General features: G+C 39.9%; 1 protein-coding gene across 3 annotated transcripts in view; it reads left to right on the top strand.

The window, feature by feature from the left end:
- Nucleotides 1–14,178, top strand: part of MAP4K3 (mitogen-activated protein kinase kinase kinase kinase 3) — a 138,332-nt gene that overhangs the window by 115,838 nt on the left and 8,316 nt on the right. For 2 of the 3 annotated variants that reach the window (XM_050951562.1, XM_050951563.1), the window contains 4 exons: nt 360–531; nt 4,700–4,768; nt 4,861–4,953; nt 8,302–8,372. In XM_050951562.1, coding sequence (XP_050807519.1) covers nt 360–531; nt 4,700–4,768; nt 4,861–4,953; nt 8,302–8,372 — 405 coding nt within the window. Of the gene's footprint in view, nt 1–359; nt 532–2,207; nt 2,341–4,699; nt 4,769–4,860; nt 4,954–8,301; nt 8,373–14,178 lie in introns of those variants that run through there. The other variant, XR_007774138.1, reaches the window with a different exon arrangement.

Raw genomic sequence — 14,178 nt, 5'->3', positions numbered from 1 at the left:
CTGATCAGCTGGGTTAACAAAAGTTTTAAGCCTCCCAACTGGTGATGTCACTCAGAGGATCTGGGCTCTCTCCTGTAAGCAGCCATAAGAAAAATGATAGTGAAAGTTCAGATTCTGGATATTAATAACAAAATCCACATGAAGAACCTAAATCTTCATAAATCAGATTTTCCCGCATCTGCCAATTACTGTGATCCCAGGAAAAAGCTTGATGTTACATAAGTGTGCTAACTATGAATGGCAAAACTACTTTATCCAACTTACCGTGCTGTTTAAATGACTAATCATGATGTGTACTAAATTATTTGCTTTTTAACTTGTTTGCCTTTATCTAACTGTTTTTTTGTTTCTTAATCTAGCACATAGATTTCCCTGTACCTTGTCCACTGAGATTGTTTGAAATGCTCGTAGTACCTGAACAAGAATTCCCCTTAGTTTGTGTTGGTGTCAGTAGAGGGAGAGACTTCAACCAGGTGGTAAAGTTTGAGACTGTCAACCCAAATTCTACCTCTTCATGGTTTACAGAAACAGGTTTGTGCATTATGATTGGATTCCCAACATTATTTGCTATCTTACTTTATTATAATTTGAGCACTAGTAACAGCTAGGTTCCATAGTTTCCATTATGGAAATGACACAGTGTCCCATAATTATTTACATTGGGGTTTCCGCCTAAAGTGGACTCCCAGTTGTCCATAACTCTCTCTGACTTTCATCTTCCAGGCTCAAATTTTTGACTGAGTGAATTTTTTTTGGAATTCTTGAGTGGAACACACAGGGGACAGAATAAAAGCTGCTTGTGTTTCCATAAATTAGGCCCTTCTTGAATTATGCACATCACTTTGCAATTTCATTGTTCTCTTGACAGTGTTTTTAATGGATTTTAATAGAATTTCAGGCTGACTGCCTTCTCAGGCAGTTGGTATGAGATGTTGTGGGCCAAATGCAGAGAGCATGTTTCAACATGGCAGTTACCTTGCTGTTGCTAAGAAGGAAGTATTTGTCCCTTCCTCTTCCCATGAATATTGGGAGGAGGGAAGAGATATGTGCCCTGTACTTTGCATCCGGAAGCCACCACTTATTTTTGATCCTGTGGCTGGCATGAGTGCCGTTTGGATGAGGAGCTAGTGTACAGAGGCAGCAGCAGAAACTCTTAAGATGAAAATTGGGTGGTGGAGAGACAGCCTTTCTGGATTGCTCCCCACCCTCTTGAAAACCAGTTGCCGTCATGAGCCTGGTCCCAGTCCCGATCTCAGCCCCACAATGCAGAAGCAGTAAGTAACTGTCTCAGGGCTTTAGTTATCACTGTGGCCAGGGCAGAAGGTAATATAGTGCACTCCCATTGATCTGTAGTGAGCTTGTAAGTTGCCATCCCTCAGTACTTTTGCATAAACCTCACTGATACGATCCTGTGGAGCTCACTAAAAATGCTATTTTCACTAGAAAGATTTCTGTTGACTTTCTTGCTGCTTAAATGAATATCTGAGTAACTTCTGATGTACATAGAAGTGCAACTACACGAATTACTGTTATCAGTGGTAGTGCTGCAGTGTATGGCCAGTTAATACTGTAATACTTGCGTGTGTGAACTTTGAGGACCATTTTCAGATTGGTACATGGGGTTATGTAGCTCCTAATATAGTTGATGAAAGTAGAACACTGAAAAGCAACTCTTTAAAAATGTACCCTTTGTATTCAGTCTTATTTCAGTATTGTCTGCATCAATGATATGTCTCTGTAAATGTAAAATCTTTATTCCCTTAATACCTTTTGGTTTTTAACTTGGATGGTTTAACACTTCTCTGAATTACTGCACCTGTCCTCATTAGAATTCTTTTTTAGTCTTTTGTATGTCCTTCTGGTGCATCTGTATTGTTGTCAGGTCTTCTTTCCTTATTATATTGGCAGTGCTTTAAACCACGTGGTTAAATCAGTCTCCACTGTCCTCTGCTGACAGGACATTGAGAACATAGTCAAAAACTCTCTTTGAGAAGAGAGAAAAGTATACAATGTGTCGGTTAAATAGCTTGCACCAAATGATTATTTTTAATATATTTGGCATTTGTTTGGAAATGTTTTAAAGTGATATGCTACAAAATAATTGTCTTTGCTCCATTTGTGTGATGATCATGAGTCAGAAAATGCATACACCTTCTTGTGACTGACAGGCCAAATTATTGGCTCTGAAAGTGCATTTTTCTCCACAGACAATTATGCCTGATGGTATGTGAGTGAGACTCCCACGTGACATATTGCTTCACTGTGTGTGGTCTTAGGCAGAGCCAACTCAATTCCTATGCAATGGCAAAGAACACACACCCTGGGGGTGGTGGTGAAGAGGTAGCTCTTTTAATTTCTTTTCCCCCATCCCTCTGGTTCTGGCAGCTAAGTCACAGGGAGAATGGTATGTATTACATTTTCAGTAGCTCTCAGTTCTGCTCTCCACACTCTCAAGTAAGAGCACCCAGTGCCTGACCAGCACCAGGAACACAGCAGCCTCTCAGCCTACCATGTTCCCTACATGGATAGAAGGCTGAGAATGGAGTTCTTTGTCCAAAAAATTAGAGAGGAAGACAGAGTGAGGAGTCTTCTCTCATAATCAAGAGGGCAAAGGCAGCAAAGAGAAAATGAAGTTCCCAGCCACCTCCTACACTGACACCAAAGACAGTACCACAGTAGGTTCTGGTTCTGATGTCATCCCAGGCTTGTTGCCATGAAAGGCTGTGATGCACTGTTATGTATTTTCCCCATTTTTCATCAGATGTGAGAATGCTTTAGATTAAAACAAATCTTTTGAAATATGAAAGAATAGATTTTAATATTGTTGAACCGGTACTTTTTCTCGCTATATCATAACTAGAAAAATTGCCCATAAAAATACTCTCATACTTTGTACTACACATTTCTTTCCACCATTTAATTTGATTTTACACAGATATTATTACTGTTTTAAAATCTTTTTTGGCCTTTTCTACACTAAAGGGAAAAGTGGATCTAAGCTATGCAATTTGAGTTACATGAATAGCATAACTCAAATCGACATAGCTTTGATCTACTTTCTGTGGGGTCCACACTATGCAACATTGACAGGAGACGCTCTCCCATCGACTCCCCTTACTCTTTTTGATCAGGAGTCAACAGGAGAGTGTTTGGCAGTTGATTTAGTGGGTCTTCACTAGACCCACTAAATCAACCGCCAACACATCAATCGCCACAGCGTGTAAGTGTAGACAAGCCCTTGGTCTAGGCTGAATCATTAGTGCTTTAACTCATGTGCAGGGTTGTACTCCAGGCCTCACTGAGGCCAGTCTGTTCAGCTTTGTGGGAAGGTGGGTAATGTCTTGACTCGCTGTAGTGACTCCTCCAGCTGTTTAAGGGTGACTGCAGTTCACTGGAGGGGAAGTCACAGCTCACCCAGTTGAAGGGACAGTTGCTTTGACGAGACTCTTGCAGGTGGAGTGTTTAATACAAAAACAAGAGAGTATCCATTGGGATCAGAGTACAATTTGTCTATGTAAAAGTAAAAGAGGGAAGTATTTACAATAAAATTGTATTGTGCTTCTCAACTATATAGAAGCTTAGTATTACTAATTATTAATAATACTGAAAATAATAGGCCCCAATCCCAGAATCCAATAGTGAGTCAGGGAGCCAGGCTGAGGGGATAGAAATGGCAGAAATATTCTAAGACCAGTTTTTCACCACTTTGGTTCAGATGCCGATCCAGATTGCAGTAAAGGTTGTGATAAAATCTAAATCTCAAATTTGAACTCAAAAGTAACCAGGTCAGGAGACTTGCCTCAGTGAGCACATTTCTACTGCCCCATAGGTGGAGTTCTTTCATTTTTTTATCTTATGCAGGACCAAGGATTTGACTTTTTTTTTTTAAATGGGGCTAAAATGTTCTTAATTAAGAGTGATTCATAGCTGCTTTTAGTATTTTATGTAACATGTTTTAATGTCTCATCTTTAATAGAAACTGAATTAGTATGAAAAGATCCTATAATGCTGTGGTATAGATACCAGATTAGCAAGAGTTGCTTTGTATCATATCTTGATAAAATAAATTATATTTTGTCTTTTGAGTTGGCATGTCCACTGATCTGAGCTTGTGGTTCAGATCTCCCCCATTTGCTGTGATGGAGACCAGTGGAGCTCTAATGTGGAAGAAAGGTTACTCGCTCTCTCTCTCCTTTGTTCAAACCGTCTTCATTAACAATTTGTAAATAGCATATACAATCTGAAGATGAAGGAGAAGTTGCAAACAGTAGCAAGGACTGAGAACAAGTTGAAAAGTCCAATCAAGATTTAGAAACAATGGCAGAAGAATTAGAGCAGCATTCCAGTTGGAAAAATGCAAACCAACACATCTGGAGGAAATAATCTGAAACACATATATTTTATGGAAAGCAAAAACAGTGAAAGACAAAGAGGTGACGGTGGACAGCAACTTAAACATAAGTTTGCTTTGTAATATTAATACTTTAATATTACAGCTTCATTTGCCTCCATCACAGCCAACAAGTTGGGTAAGTGGACATGCCTTTTTAAGAGAAGAGAAATTTCCCTGGTAAGAAAATCTTCCTGTAATTGAAAATACAACAGTACCTTAAGTCCTTTTGAACGTCAGAATCTCCACATTCAAATGTGATGGTAATTTATGTTGTATATAAATTAACTGTAATTATTTTTGTTATAGACACTACGCAGGCGAGCGTTGTACATTTAACACAGCTGGAAAGAGATACCATTTTAGTGTGTCTGGATTGTAAGTTTTAGTTATGAACCAAATATACAGATTCAAATTAGGTCTCTTGTTTGAGAGCAATGGCTAAGTGACACCTCTTGTTTATTCTCTAGGCTGTATAAAAATAGTAAATCTACAAGGCAGATTAAAATCTAGCCGAAAACTCTCATCAGAGCTCACGTTTGATTTCCAGATTGAATCAATAGGTGAGTGTGGGTTTTTGGACTAAACTTGGTGTAGCTTGTTTAATTTTGCACTCAATGCTAAAGATAGGTTTCAGAGTAGCAGCCGTGTTAGTCTGTATCCGCAAAAAGAAAAGGAGTACTTGTGGCACTTTAGAGACTAACAAATTTATTTCAGCATGAGCTTTCGTGAGCTACAGCTCTCTTCTTCGAATGCATAGAATGGAACACACAGACAGGAGATATTTATACATACAGAGAACATGAAAAGGTGGAAGTATGCATACCAACAGGAAGAGTCTAATCAATTGAGATGAGGGAGCATCAGCAGGAGAAAAAAAACTTTTGAAGTGATAATTAAGATGACCCACACTTCCACCTTTTCATGTTCTCTGTATGTATAAATATCTCCTGTCTGTGTTCCATTCTGTGCATCCGAAGAAGTGAGCTGTAGCTCATGAAAGCTCGCAATGCTAAAGATAGTAATTTTCAAGGCTTTGCTGACATGGAATGTTCCAATTCCTATGTTTTATTGTGTGATGACGAGATGGGCTGAGCATTCAATGGACAGATAGGCTTCCAAAAGAGGGACCAGAATGGAAGAGTAACCTCAGAATGCCCTCTGATTAGTCTAAATGGTCTGGTGATGTTATGACCCTGTCTCTACAGGAAAGTCTGTACTCAGGCCACTCAGACTCATTGTGAATTATTCCTGTTGCTAATTTGTTCTTTTCATTTATGCATGCAGTTCATTTGTTTACTTCAGTCTCAGTGCTGCAAACGCAGGAAGTATGAACTAAAAATTCATTGCTAACTAGCCTCTATTTTCTTACTAAATTTGTAAATCCTTTGTTAAATGTATATGGCACATCACTGTCTCATGAAAATAAATTTAACTCCTTAGTTGAAGGCAGTGTGGCCTAGTGGCTACTGTATTTGACCAGGACTCAAGAGATCAGGTTCTTGGTCACCTTGGGCAAGTCGCTTCACCACTTTGTGCCTCAGTTAACCCATCTTTAATGGGGATAATGATACTCTCCTATATAAAGTGCAATGATATCTATGGATGAAAGCCGCTATATAAGACCTAGATATTATTACTATAGTTATGGCATAGTGGAGTAGTGCAACTTCCTCATTTCTCTGCATCATCCTCTCCCCTTTCTGTTCCCAAATGGGGTTCTTGAAAGCACTGTAACATTTTTTTTTTCCGTTTCTACAAAAAGCCTACTGTGGTAACACACAGATGAAATGTGTACCCCTTGGAAGATCTCTGGGGATTTTTATTGAGGTCACATGTTGTGCCATGTCTGCCACAAATCATTTTGGTGACACGTGGATGATATGTTGCCTGGCAATAATGCTACCATCAGTTTCTCATATACTTAGTTCTATCAGATTCCAGCAGAATTTAATCAAGGAGAGTCACATAGAATTTGTTCCACAATAGATTGACAATTTGGAATTCTTCTCTCATAATGGATGCACTTATTTTACACACTTCATTCCCACCCTTGGGAACTGAAAATGCACTTCACATTATTGTGGCATTCTGTTCATGATGCTCAGAACTACAAGCCACCGTGTTCACTCTTGGTGAAGCAGAGAGGTAGCTTTGCTAGAGATTAGACCGGATGTCAACTTCCTGCCACGCCTGTCTTTCTAACTCACAGGCAGACTCCTCAAGGCTCTGTGGGTATGTCTACACTGGAAGAGAAAACTCATGGCACAGAGCCCTCATGGGGTTCAGGCTGCAGAGCTAAAGAGGTACTGGAGATGCTCAGGCTCAGACTGGAGCCCAGCTTGGAGACCCATCCCACCTGTTAAGTTAGCTGAAGACTCTCACTTCAGTTTAATATACAGCACTGAGCTGGTTTTGTAATAAAACAAGAATACATATATTAATAAAGAACAAAGATTTAAGTGATACTAAGCAAGAGAGAAAAAGATAGGTGTGGTTACCAACAAAATAAAACACTTCCTAGTATCTGAATCTTAACAGATTACAGTCTTGGTCTCAGTCAATTTCTTTTGCTTATAGTCAGTTCCCAGATACATCAAACCCCCACGTTGTTCAAGGATCCACCTTTCACAGATTCCAGGAGCTCTGGCCTGTTTTGTCCCTTAAATGATTGATAAATAAGGCCTGTTCTACACTAGAAAATTAGGTTGGTTTAAGTATATCGGTCAAGGGTCTCAGGGAGGTGGATTATCTTTGCTGGTGTTGGCATAGGTAGTGTCTACCCTTATAGCATTTTAAGTGTAGATAGGCCCTAAATGCCTTTTTCCTCCCCTTATGTTATGTAGAGTCCATTGTCTTTGCTTCCAGAACCAGGAAGACTTCCTGGATTTGCAGACTGTGTCTCTGGAGTGCTTTCTAAGCTGTTTTCTCCCTTGCTTGTTAGTTTGATTGCTTTTTTTACCTTATATGTAAATGTACTTTTATTGTCCTATGCCTGAAATCAAGCCAGTCAGACAAGGGAATCCACATTCCTTTGTCTGATAGGCTTGATTTATACACTGCCTCCAAACCACATTTTAAGAACATATTTGCAGCATACACTCAATTCTTTACCAGTGCATACATTGCACAGTGACATTCATGACTGGCGTTTTACCAGTTTACATATGATATCTTACAAGATAGCTTTTGGATCCATGTTATTACCACAGTGTGTTGGGATTAGTGAGTGTGTCAGGCCTGATATGAGTTACACGATAGTGGTCTCCTGCCAGTGAGCATTGAGTGACTGTTAGGGTAAAAAAAAGAGTCATTCTGTCTCTTGAAAATGAACTTTAAATCCTTAACATACTATTACCCAATAGATTTATACAACTCTCTTTTAAAAAGCTACTTTGCTGCTTCTGTAATTAGAATTTAATTTAATTTAAAAGACAGTTGGTACCTATTGTAGAACTGCCTTTTTTTTAAGACAATAAAGAAAATGAGGGGAGAGGATGGGAAGAGGAGGGTAAAAATAAAAAGGTTTTAATTGTAGACTCTTTTCAGCTGTTCTCTTGAATCTGGGAGGAAAAAGTAGAATGCAAGTTTTTGTAAAATTCCAATGCTTATGTACCTGGAAATCTTGCACATTTTCTAAAGATTTAAACTCTTTGAGAGAATAAATTAATATTTTACAGATAACACAGGGCTCATATTAACTAACAGTGTTTGTAAAGCCCTTTTTTGACCAGCTTGAGGTGGGTTAAGTCATTCTGGTGAAACATTTTTTATGAGGGAATTAGTGTAATTATAAAATGTCTAAAGACAGAACGTAAAATTGCCATGATAGGAAGGTAATAAATGTTCTTTGCCTTGAAAGAATAAATTGGGGTTGTCACCAAAATTACTTCATGTTCTTTTCCTTCTAGTCTGCCTGCAAGACAGTGTTTTAGCTTTCTGGAAGCATGGGATGCAAGGAAGGAGTTTTAGGTCAAATGAGGTGAGTGCAATATCTTCCCCACAGCTTGTTTGCTCCTAATTCAGTTAGAATGTAACAAGAATAAGAGGAAATGAACATTGTTTTATTGAGTTGAACAAGTTTAAAGAGGATTCTTTGTTGGACATAACAGCCAGATATTTTAAGCATTGTTTCAACAATATCTAAATTTCAGGATAAACCAGGAGAATTCAGCCAAGAGTCCTGTGGCACCTTATAGACTAACAGACGTTTTGGAGCATGAGCTTTCGTAGGTGAATACCCACTTTGTCGGATGCAGACGTATTCACCTACGAAAGCTCATGCTCCAAAACGTCTGTTAGTCTATAAGGTGCCACAGGATTCTTTGCTGCTTTTACAGATCCAGACTAACACCGCTACCCCTCTGATACAGGAGAATTCAGCTTGTCATGCCAAGACTAAACTTTAAATGTTGAAAACCTTCACAGAAAACAAGTGGACCTTAGTTTACTGTTCCAAGGAACAGAATGCCAAGGCGCAGATTCATCCCTACTGGAATATTGTGGAATTTACATTAGGTACAGGTCTGTTGCATCTTACGCGCATTTAACATGCGCTAATTCAGCTTTATGCGGTTGGCAAAAATAACAATTTAAATACTGTTTCTGTAGTGCGGGCGATTCCGCCCGCCATTCAACTCAATGTAATTTTGACTATACACAGTTTTTGCTTTACATGCTGACCGCGGAACGTAACCCCAGCATAAGATGAGACAGACCTGTATATTGGAGGCATTACATTCTGGTGTGGTACTGTTATACACTTACTTTGCACAAGTGTAAATGTCCATGTGGGGAGAAAAGCACTGGAGAATCAGGTCCAAAAAGATGAATTAGCACAGACTAGGAATTCACCTCTGTCATTAAATGAGCTGTGTATGCTTTGAAAAGGCAGTGAAACCTCTATCCCTCCAGCCTTGAAAAGAAAAGCTGTGTGGCCCGGGGAGAATAGTGCCTTCTCAGCTCTCTCAGTCATGAAAAGAGACAGCTGAGTTCACATGCTGCAGGGCCCAGGATCTGACACCACCCGTGTTGTTCCTAACATAAGAAAAGGCAGAAAAAAATAACAAAGTTAACCATGCTGCTGCAGCAAAATATTAGGAGTACACAATGCAACTGACTTGAGTATTCCGTTTGGAATGAATACTGGGGAAACGTTTAGCCAAAAATCATCTGAATATCTATTCAAAGAATCACTTCAATACCCCTAGTTATTAACTCCTTGACACCAGCAGCTGGGATTTCCCAACAACGGGGTGCTCATGCATTCAACTTTAGCATTAAGTGTTAGGAAATTCAAGTTCCTATTGCCAAATAATAAACACCAGTGGAGAGAGTGAGCAAGTCACCTTTAAATACAGTTAGTCATCTATATACTTAAATCATATCAAACTTAGATCTTCCATTTCATTAGTCACATTATTTCTGTAGAATATCCAATGAGTGACTATGCTGAAAAAATGTTGTTACTTTTTTGAGTGATGTTTGGTTTGTCTTCGTGAGCTGCCAAAAATGTATTCTGTACAATTCATCAGACTTTTTTTAATTCTTTGAGTGCCTTCTGCATATTTTTACTCATGGATTGTGCTGGCCTCTGCAGCTTATATGCTGGAACTATTTCCAAACAGTATCCATAGGTGTGTTCACACATCCCTTCCTATATCTCTCCTCAGCGTTCCCTAACCTTCTGAGGGCAAGGCTAATAAAAGGGAGAATGGTACTATCTGCCTACCTCGGTTCCTTCCAACCACAGCATCAGATGGAAGCAAACCTTTTCGGATCTCTTTGATCTGGAGCTTTTCTCCTAAAAATGTGATTGATAATGATTAGTGTGGTTTATTATATTGGATTATTATAATTATGTATGAACGATAGTTAATTGTTTAGCTGAGTTAGTGTTAGTTATGGATCTGACGAACAGAAGATTGGGCTTTAAAAAAGGTGCTTATTTTCTGGCAGTGTTTCTTGCATTGTACTTCATGTAAGATATCTGGCATGTCTTGATGAGGGACATTCTCTATCCAGATGCTCTGTTTTCAGTACATTAATACCTGCAGCATGTAAGGACAGACAAAAGACTACAGGCACTCATTCTATAGGAAACATTGGCAGCAAACATGTTGGATATGAGGTGTCCCAGAGCTCAGAACATAAGGCAAAAAACATGTCCACTCCAAGTTCAATGGCTGCTAAATCTAAGGTGCTTATGAAGACTCATACCTGAATTCTCTCATGTGCCTACAGCACATCTGGTACTCGGGACATAGGATTCATTGCCAAAAACCTGCAAGGTGCCATCGGCACTGGCCTCTGAGACAAAGGCTGTGCCATGAGAAAAGCCACCTGATCCATCTGTAGTGGTTTTGAAGACTATGACTAGAGAGAAGATGACCACTGTTAGCAGGCCAGATCCCATATGGGTTATTCGACATTGGGATTTGTCTAGTTTGGTTCTCAGACTAAAAATGAAAGCAGTCCAAAGAGAGAGATCTAAACAGAGACCTCAGTTTGCGGATCCATTAATTCTGCTGGATCCAAAGATAGTGTTGAAGACGCAGCCATTATCAGAACTGCAAAATATGGATGCAGTAGTAGCAGAAATTCATCCCACTGGAATGGACAATGGTCTGGATCCCTGGGAACGACCTTCTATGGAAAGGAAAAAAGAGATTCTGTCAAATGTCTTCACTAAGGTTCCTACATCTGAAGAGATACAGTATGGAAGTAATACCTCATTTAGCTCAGGAAACTTCACTTCCTTTCAGACTCTCAGAGTAAAACTACCTTTGTTTGTGATGCTTCACTTGCTGGTTCCAGTGATATTGCTGATCATATCAGTAATATATTTGAGGTCATATCGACAACCAAAGGGCCAGGATAGGGCTAGACAACCAGAGGCCTTGTCTAGGTTTCAGCCTTCTGGCAGGATTTACTCCTGAATATGGAATCGTTAGACTAATGGTGGGCAACCTGCAGACCACGGGCCACATGCAGCCCATCAGGGTAAACTGATTGCGGGCTGCGAGACATTTTGCTGACGTTGAACATCCGCATTCACATCCCCTCACAGCTCCGAGTGGCCACGGTTCACCATTCCTGGCCAATGGGAGCTGCGGGAAGTGGTGACCAGCACATCGCTGCTGCCCACCGCTTCCCTCAGGTCCCATTGTCTGGGAACAGCAAACCGCTGGGAGCTGCGGGGAGCCGTGTCTGCAGACAGTCAATGTCAGCAAAATATTGTATTGTGCACTCCATTATCCAAGTCATTAATGAAAATATTGAAAAGTATTGGACTCAGGACAAGACCCCTGCAGGACCCCACAAGTTATGCCCTACCAGTTTAACAGCAAACTATTGATAGCTACTCTGAGTGTGTTTTTTTTCAACCAGTTGTGCACCCACCTTACATTAATTTCATCTAGACCATGTTTCCTTACTTTGCTTATGAGAACATCATGTAGGACTGTCAGAAGCCTTACTAAAATCAAGATATGTTGCATCTAATGCTTCCCCCGCATCTGCTTGGCCAGTAACCCTGTCAAAGAAGGAAATTAGGTTGGATTGGCATGATTTGTTCTTGATAAGTCCATGTTAGCTGTTACTTATCACTCTGTTATCCTCTACGTGCTTACAAATTTGTTCCAGTATCTTTCTGGGTATTGAAGTTAGGCTGGCTGGTCTGTAATTCCCTGGTCCTCTTTGTTCCCCTTTTTAAAGCTAGGTACTATCTTTTCCCTTCTTCAGTTGCTGGGGCCTTCACCTGTCTTCCATGAGTTCTCATTACAGCCTCCCGATCTACTCTGCATTGGTTTGAAACTCTGAATCTCAACTATGCTTATTTTCATATTTCTGTAAAACCAAGCCATAGCAAATACCTCTGCTTCATGGAAAGACAAAGATCTTTTCAATAGAATGTCTCCCTTTTGGCCTTATCCTGGCTCTCAGGGAGTTTATAAAGTTCTTTTCAGCTGTAGCAGCTCATTTGTAAGATGAGGTATATTTGTTTACCCATATCTAGAGGATTGGCTACTCAAATCAACATCAAATAAGGAACTTCTCAGAGACATTCAATGTACAGCATCCCTCTTCAGAGAGTTGGGTCTATTAATAAATGTGACAAAATCATGGTTATGCCCCACTCAGGAGATTTCTTTCATAGGAACAATCTTTGATTCTCTGGAGGGCAGGACCTTTCTGCCAGACAACAGATTTCTAAGGCTTCAAACAGTTATAGGCATATTTCATTGACAGTGTACCCAGAAATCAGTCTTTTTTCCTTCTAGGGTTTATGGCGCTAATGGCAGCAATAACATACGACATATTGTACTCTCGTCTCAGGAAGAGGTCTTTACAGTACTGCTTGGCAGTAAATTACAGTCCTGGTATGGACGGTGTGCACAAAACTCACTGTGTTCTTTGACTTTGTGGTCTCAGAGGACAAATGTTTTAAGAGGAATGTTATTCAGTCGTCCAGCCCTATCATTGACAGTCGCTTTGAGTGCATCCCATCTATACTACATTGTGCTTCAGGGGACACTGGAACTCCCAGGAAAGGAGACTATAGCTGTACATGTTGGAGCTGAGGTTCATTCATCTGGCTCTCAGATCTTTTCTTGCTCATATCGAAGGGAAGATAGTTCAGGTGGTAATGGAAAATACAACTGTCATGTGTTATATCAACAAGCAGGGAGGGGCTTATTCATCATAATTATGCAATGAAGCAATCAGGCTATCGGATTGGTGCATACAGCACAATGTTTATCCAGTAGCCCTGCGACTATCAGCAAAGGACAACTGGACAGAGAGACACAATACAGTTAAATGAGTGGTCTGGAAAAGAGGAAGTGATACACAAGGTCTTCAGCAATTGAGGATATCCTGTCACAACACAGTGTCATCAGTTCTGGACAAGGGCAGAAAAGGATGTGCAGTCCATATTGGACTCATTTATACTGAATTAGGGAAAGGTTCCCCCCTTTCCATTGATATAGAAAGTAGTGAAAAAAAATAATACAAGTTAGGGCAAAAAATTGCTTTAGTTGCTCTGATGTGGCTCAGACAGGAGCGGTACATGAATCTACTTGAGATTTTACAAGATGCTCCCAGTATTACTGGATCTAGTGTTGCAGTAGCAGAGCAAGATCATTCTTCCAGATCTATCTCTGCCCCGACAGCATGGGCTGTTGGACTTTAATGGACCTTGAAAGATCTTATCCTTTAGATGTGCATCAAGTGCTCATTAACTCTAGAAAACAATTGACCAGAAGATGATACCAATTTCAATTACCATGGTTTGTGAGTTGGATATAGAACAAACCTGAATGTTTGGAACTGGCTTTGGTGTATTTTGGAATACTTACTGCATTTAAAGACTGAAGGTATTTCAGATTCTTTGCTGAAGGTTGATTTAGCACCTATATCAGCAGCATATCATGTGTTGAGAGATAATAAATCACTATTTGCACATAGTATGGTCAAAAAATTACAAAAGGATTTTCAAATCTTTATCCATCTGTAAAGGACCCACTTCTGGGATGGGATCTCAGTTTAGTTTTAGCACAACTCATAAAGCCACCCTTTGAGCTCTTGGCAGAGTGTTCTTTATTTCATGACTGTAAATATGCCTTTATAGTATGTTATAGCTTCAGTCAGGCGGTTAATGAATTATGCACTCTGATGAAAACTTGCTGCCTTTACTTCTTTCTTTCTACCCTCAGGGTAAGTTGGTCTGCAAATTTGGGGTCTGTTTGACTTCTCACTGCTGTTAGATACCCAAATAACCACAGTCG

The sequence above is a fragment of the Gopherus flavomarginatus genome, chromosome 4, assembly GCF_025201925.1.
Source record: "Gopherus flavomarginatus isolate rGopFla2 chromosome 4, rGopFla2.mat.asm, whole genome shotgun sequence".
In the NCBI taxonomy this organism is placed as follows: domain Eukaryota; kingdom Metazoa; phylum Chordata; order Testudines; family Testudinidae; genus Gopherus; species Gopherus flavomarginatus.
The sequence above is the reverse complement of the archived record's forward strand: the minus strand, read 5'-3'. Positions and strand labels throughout refer to the sequence as shown.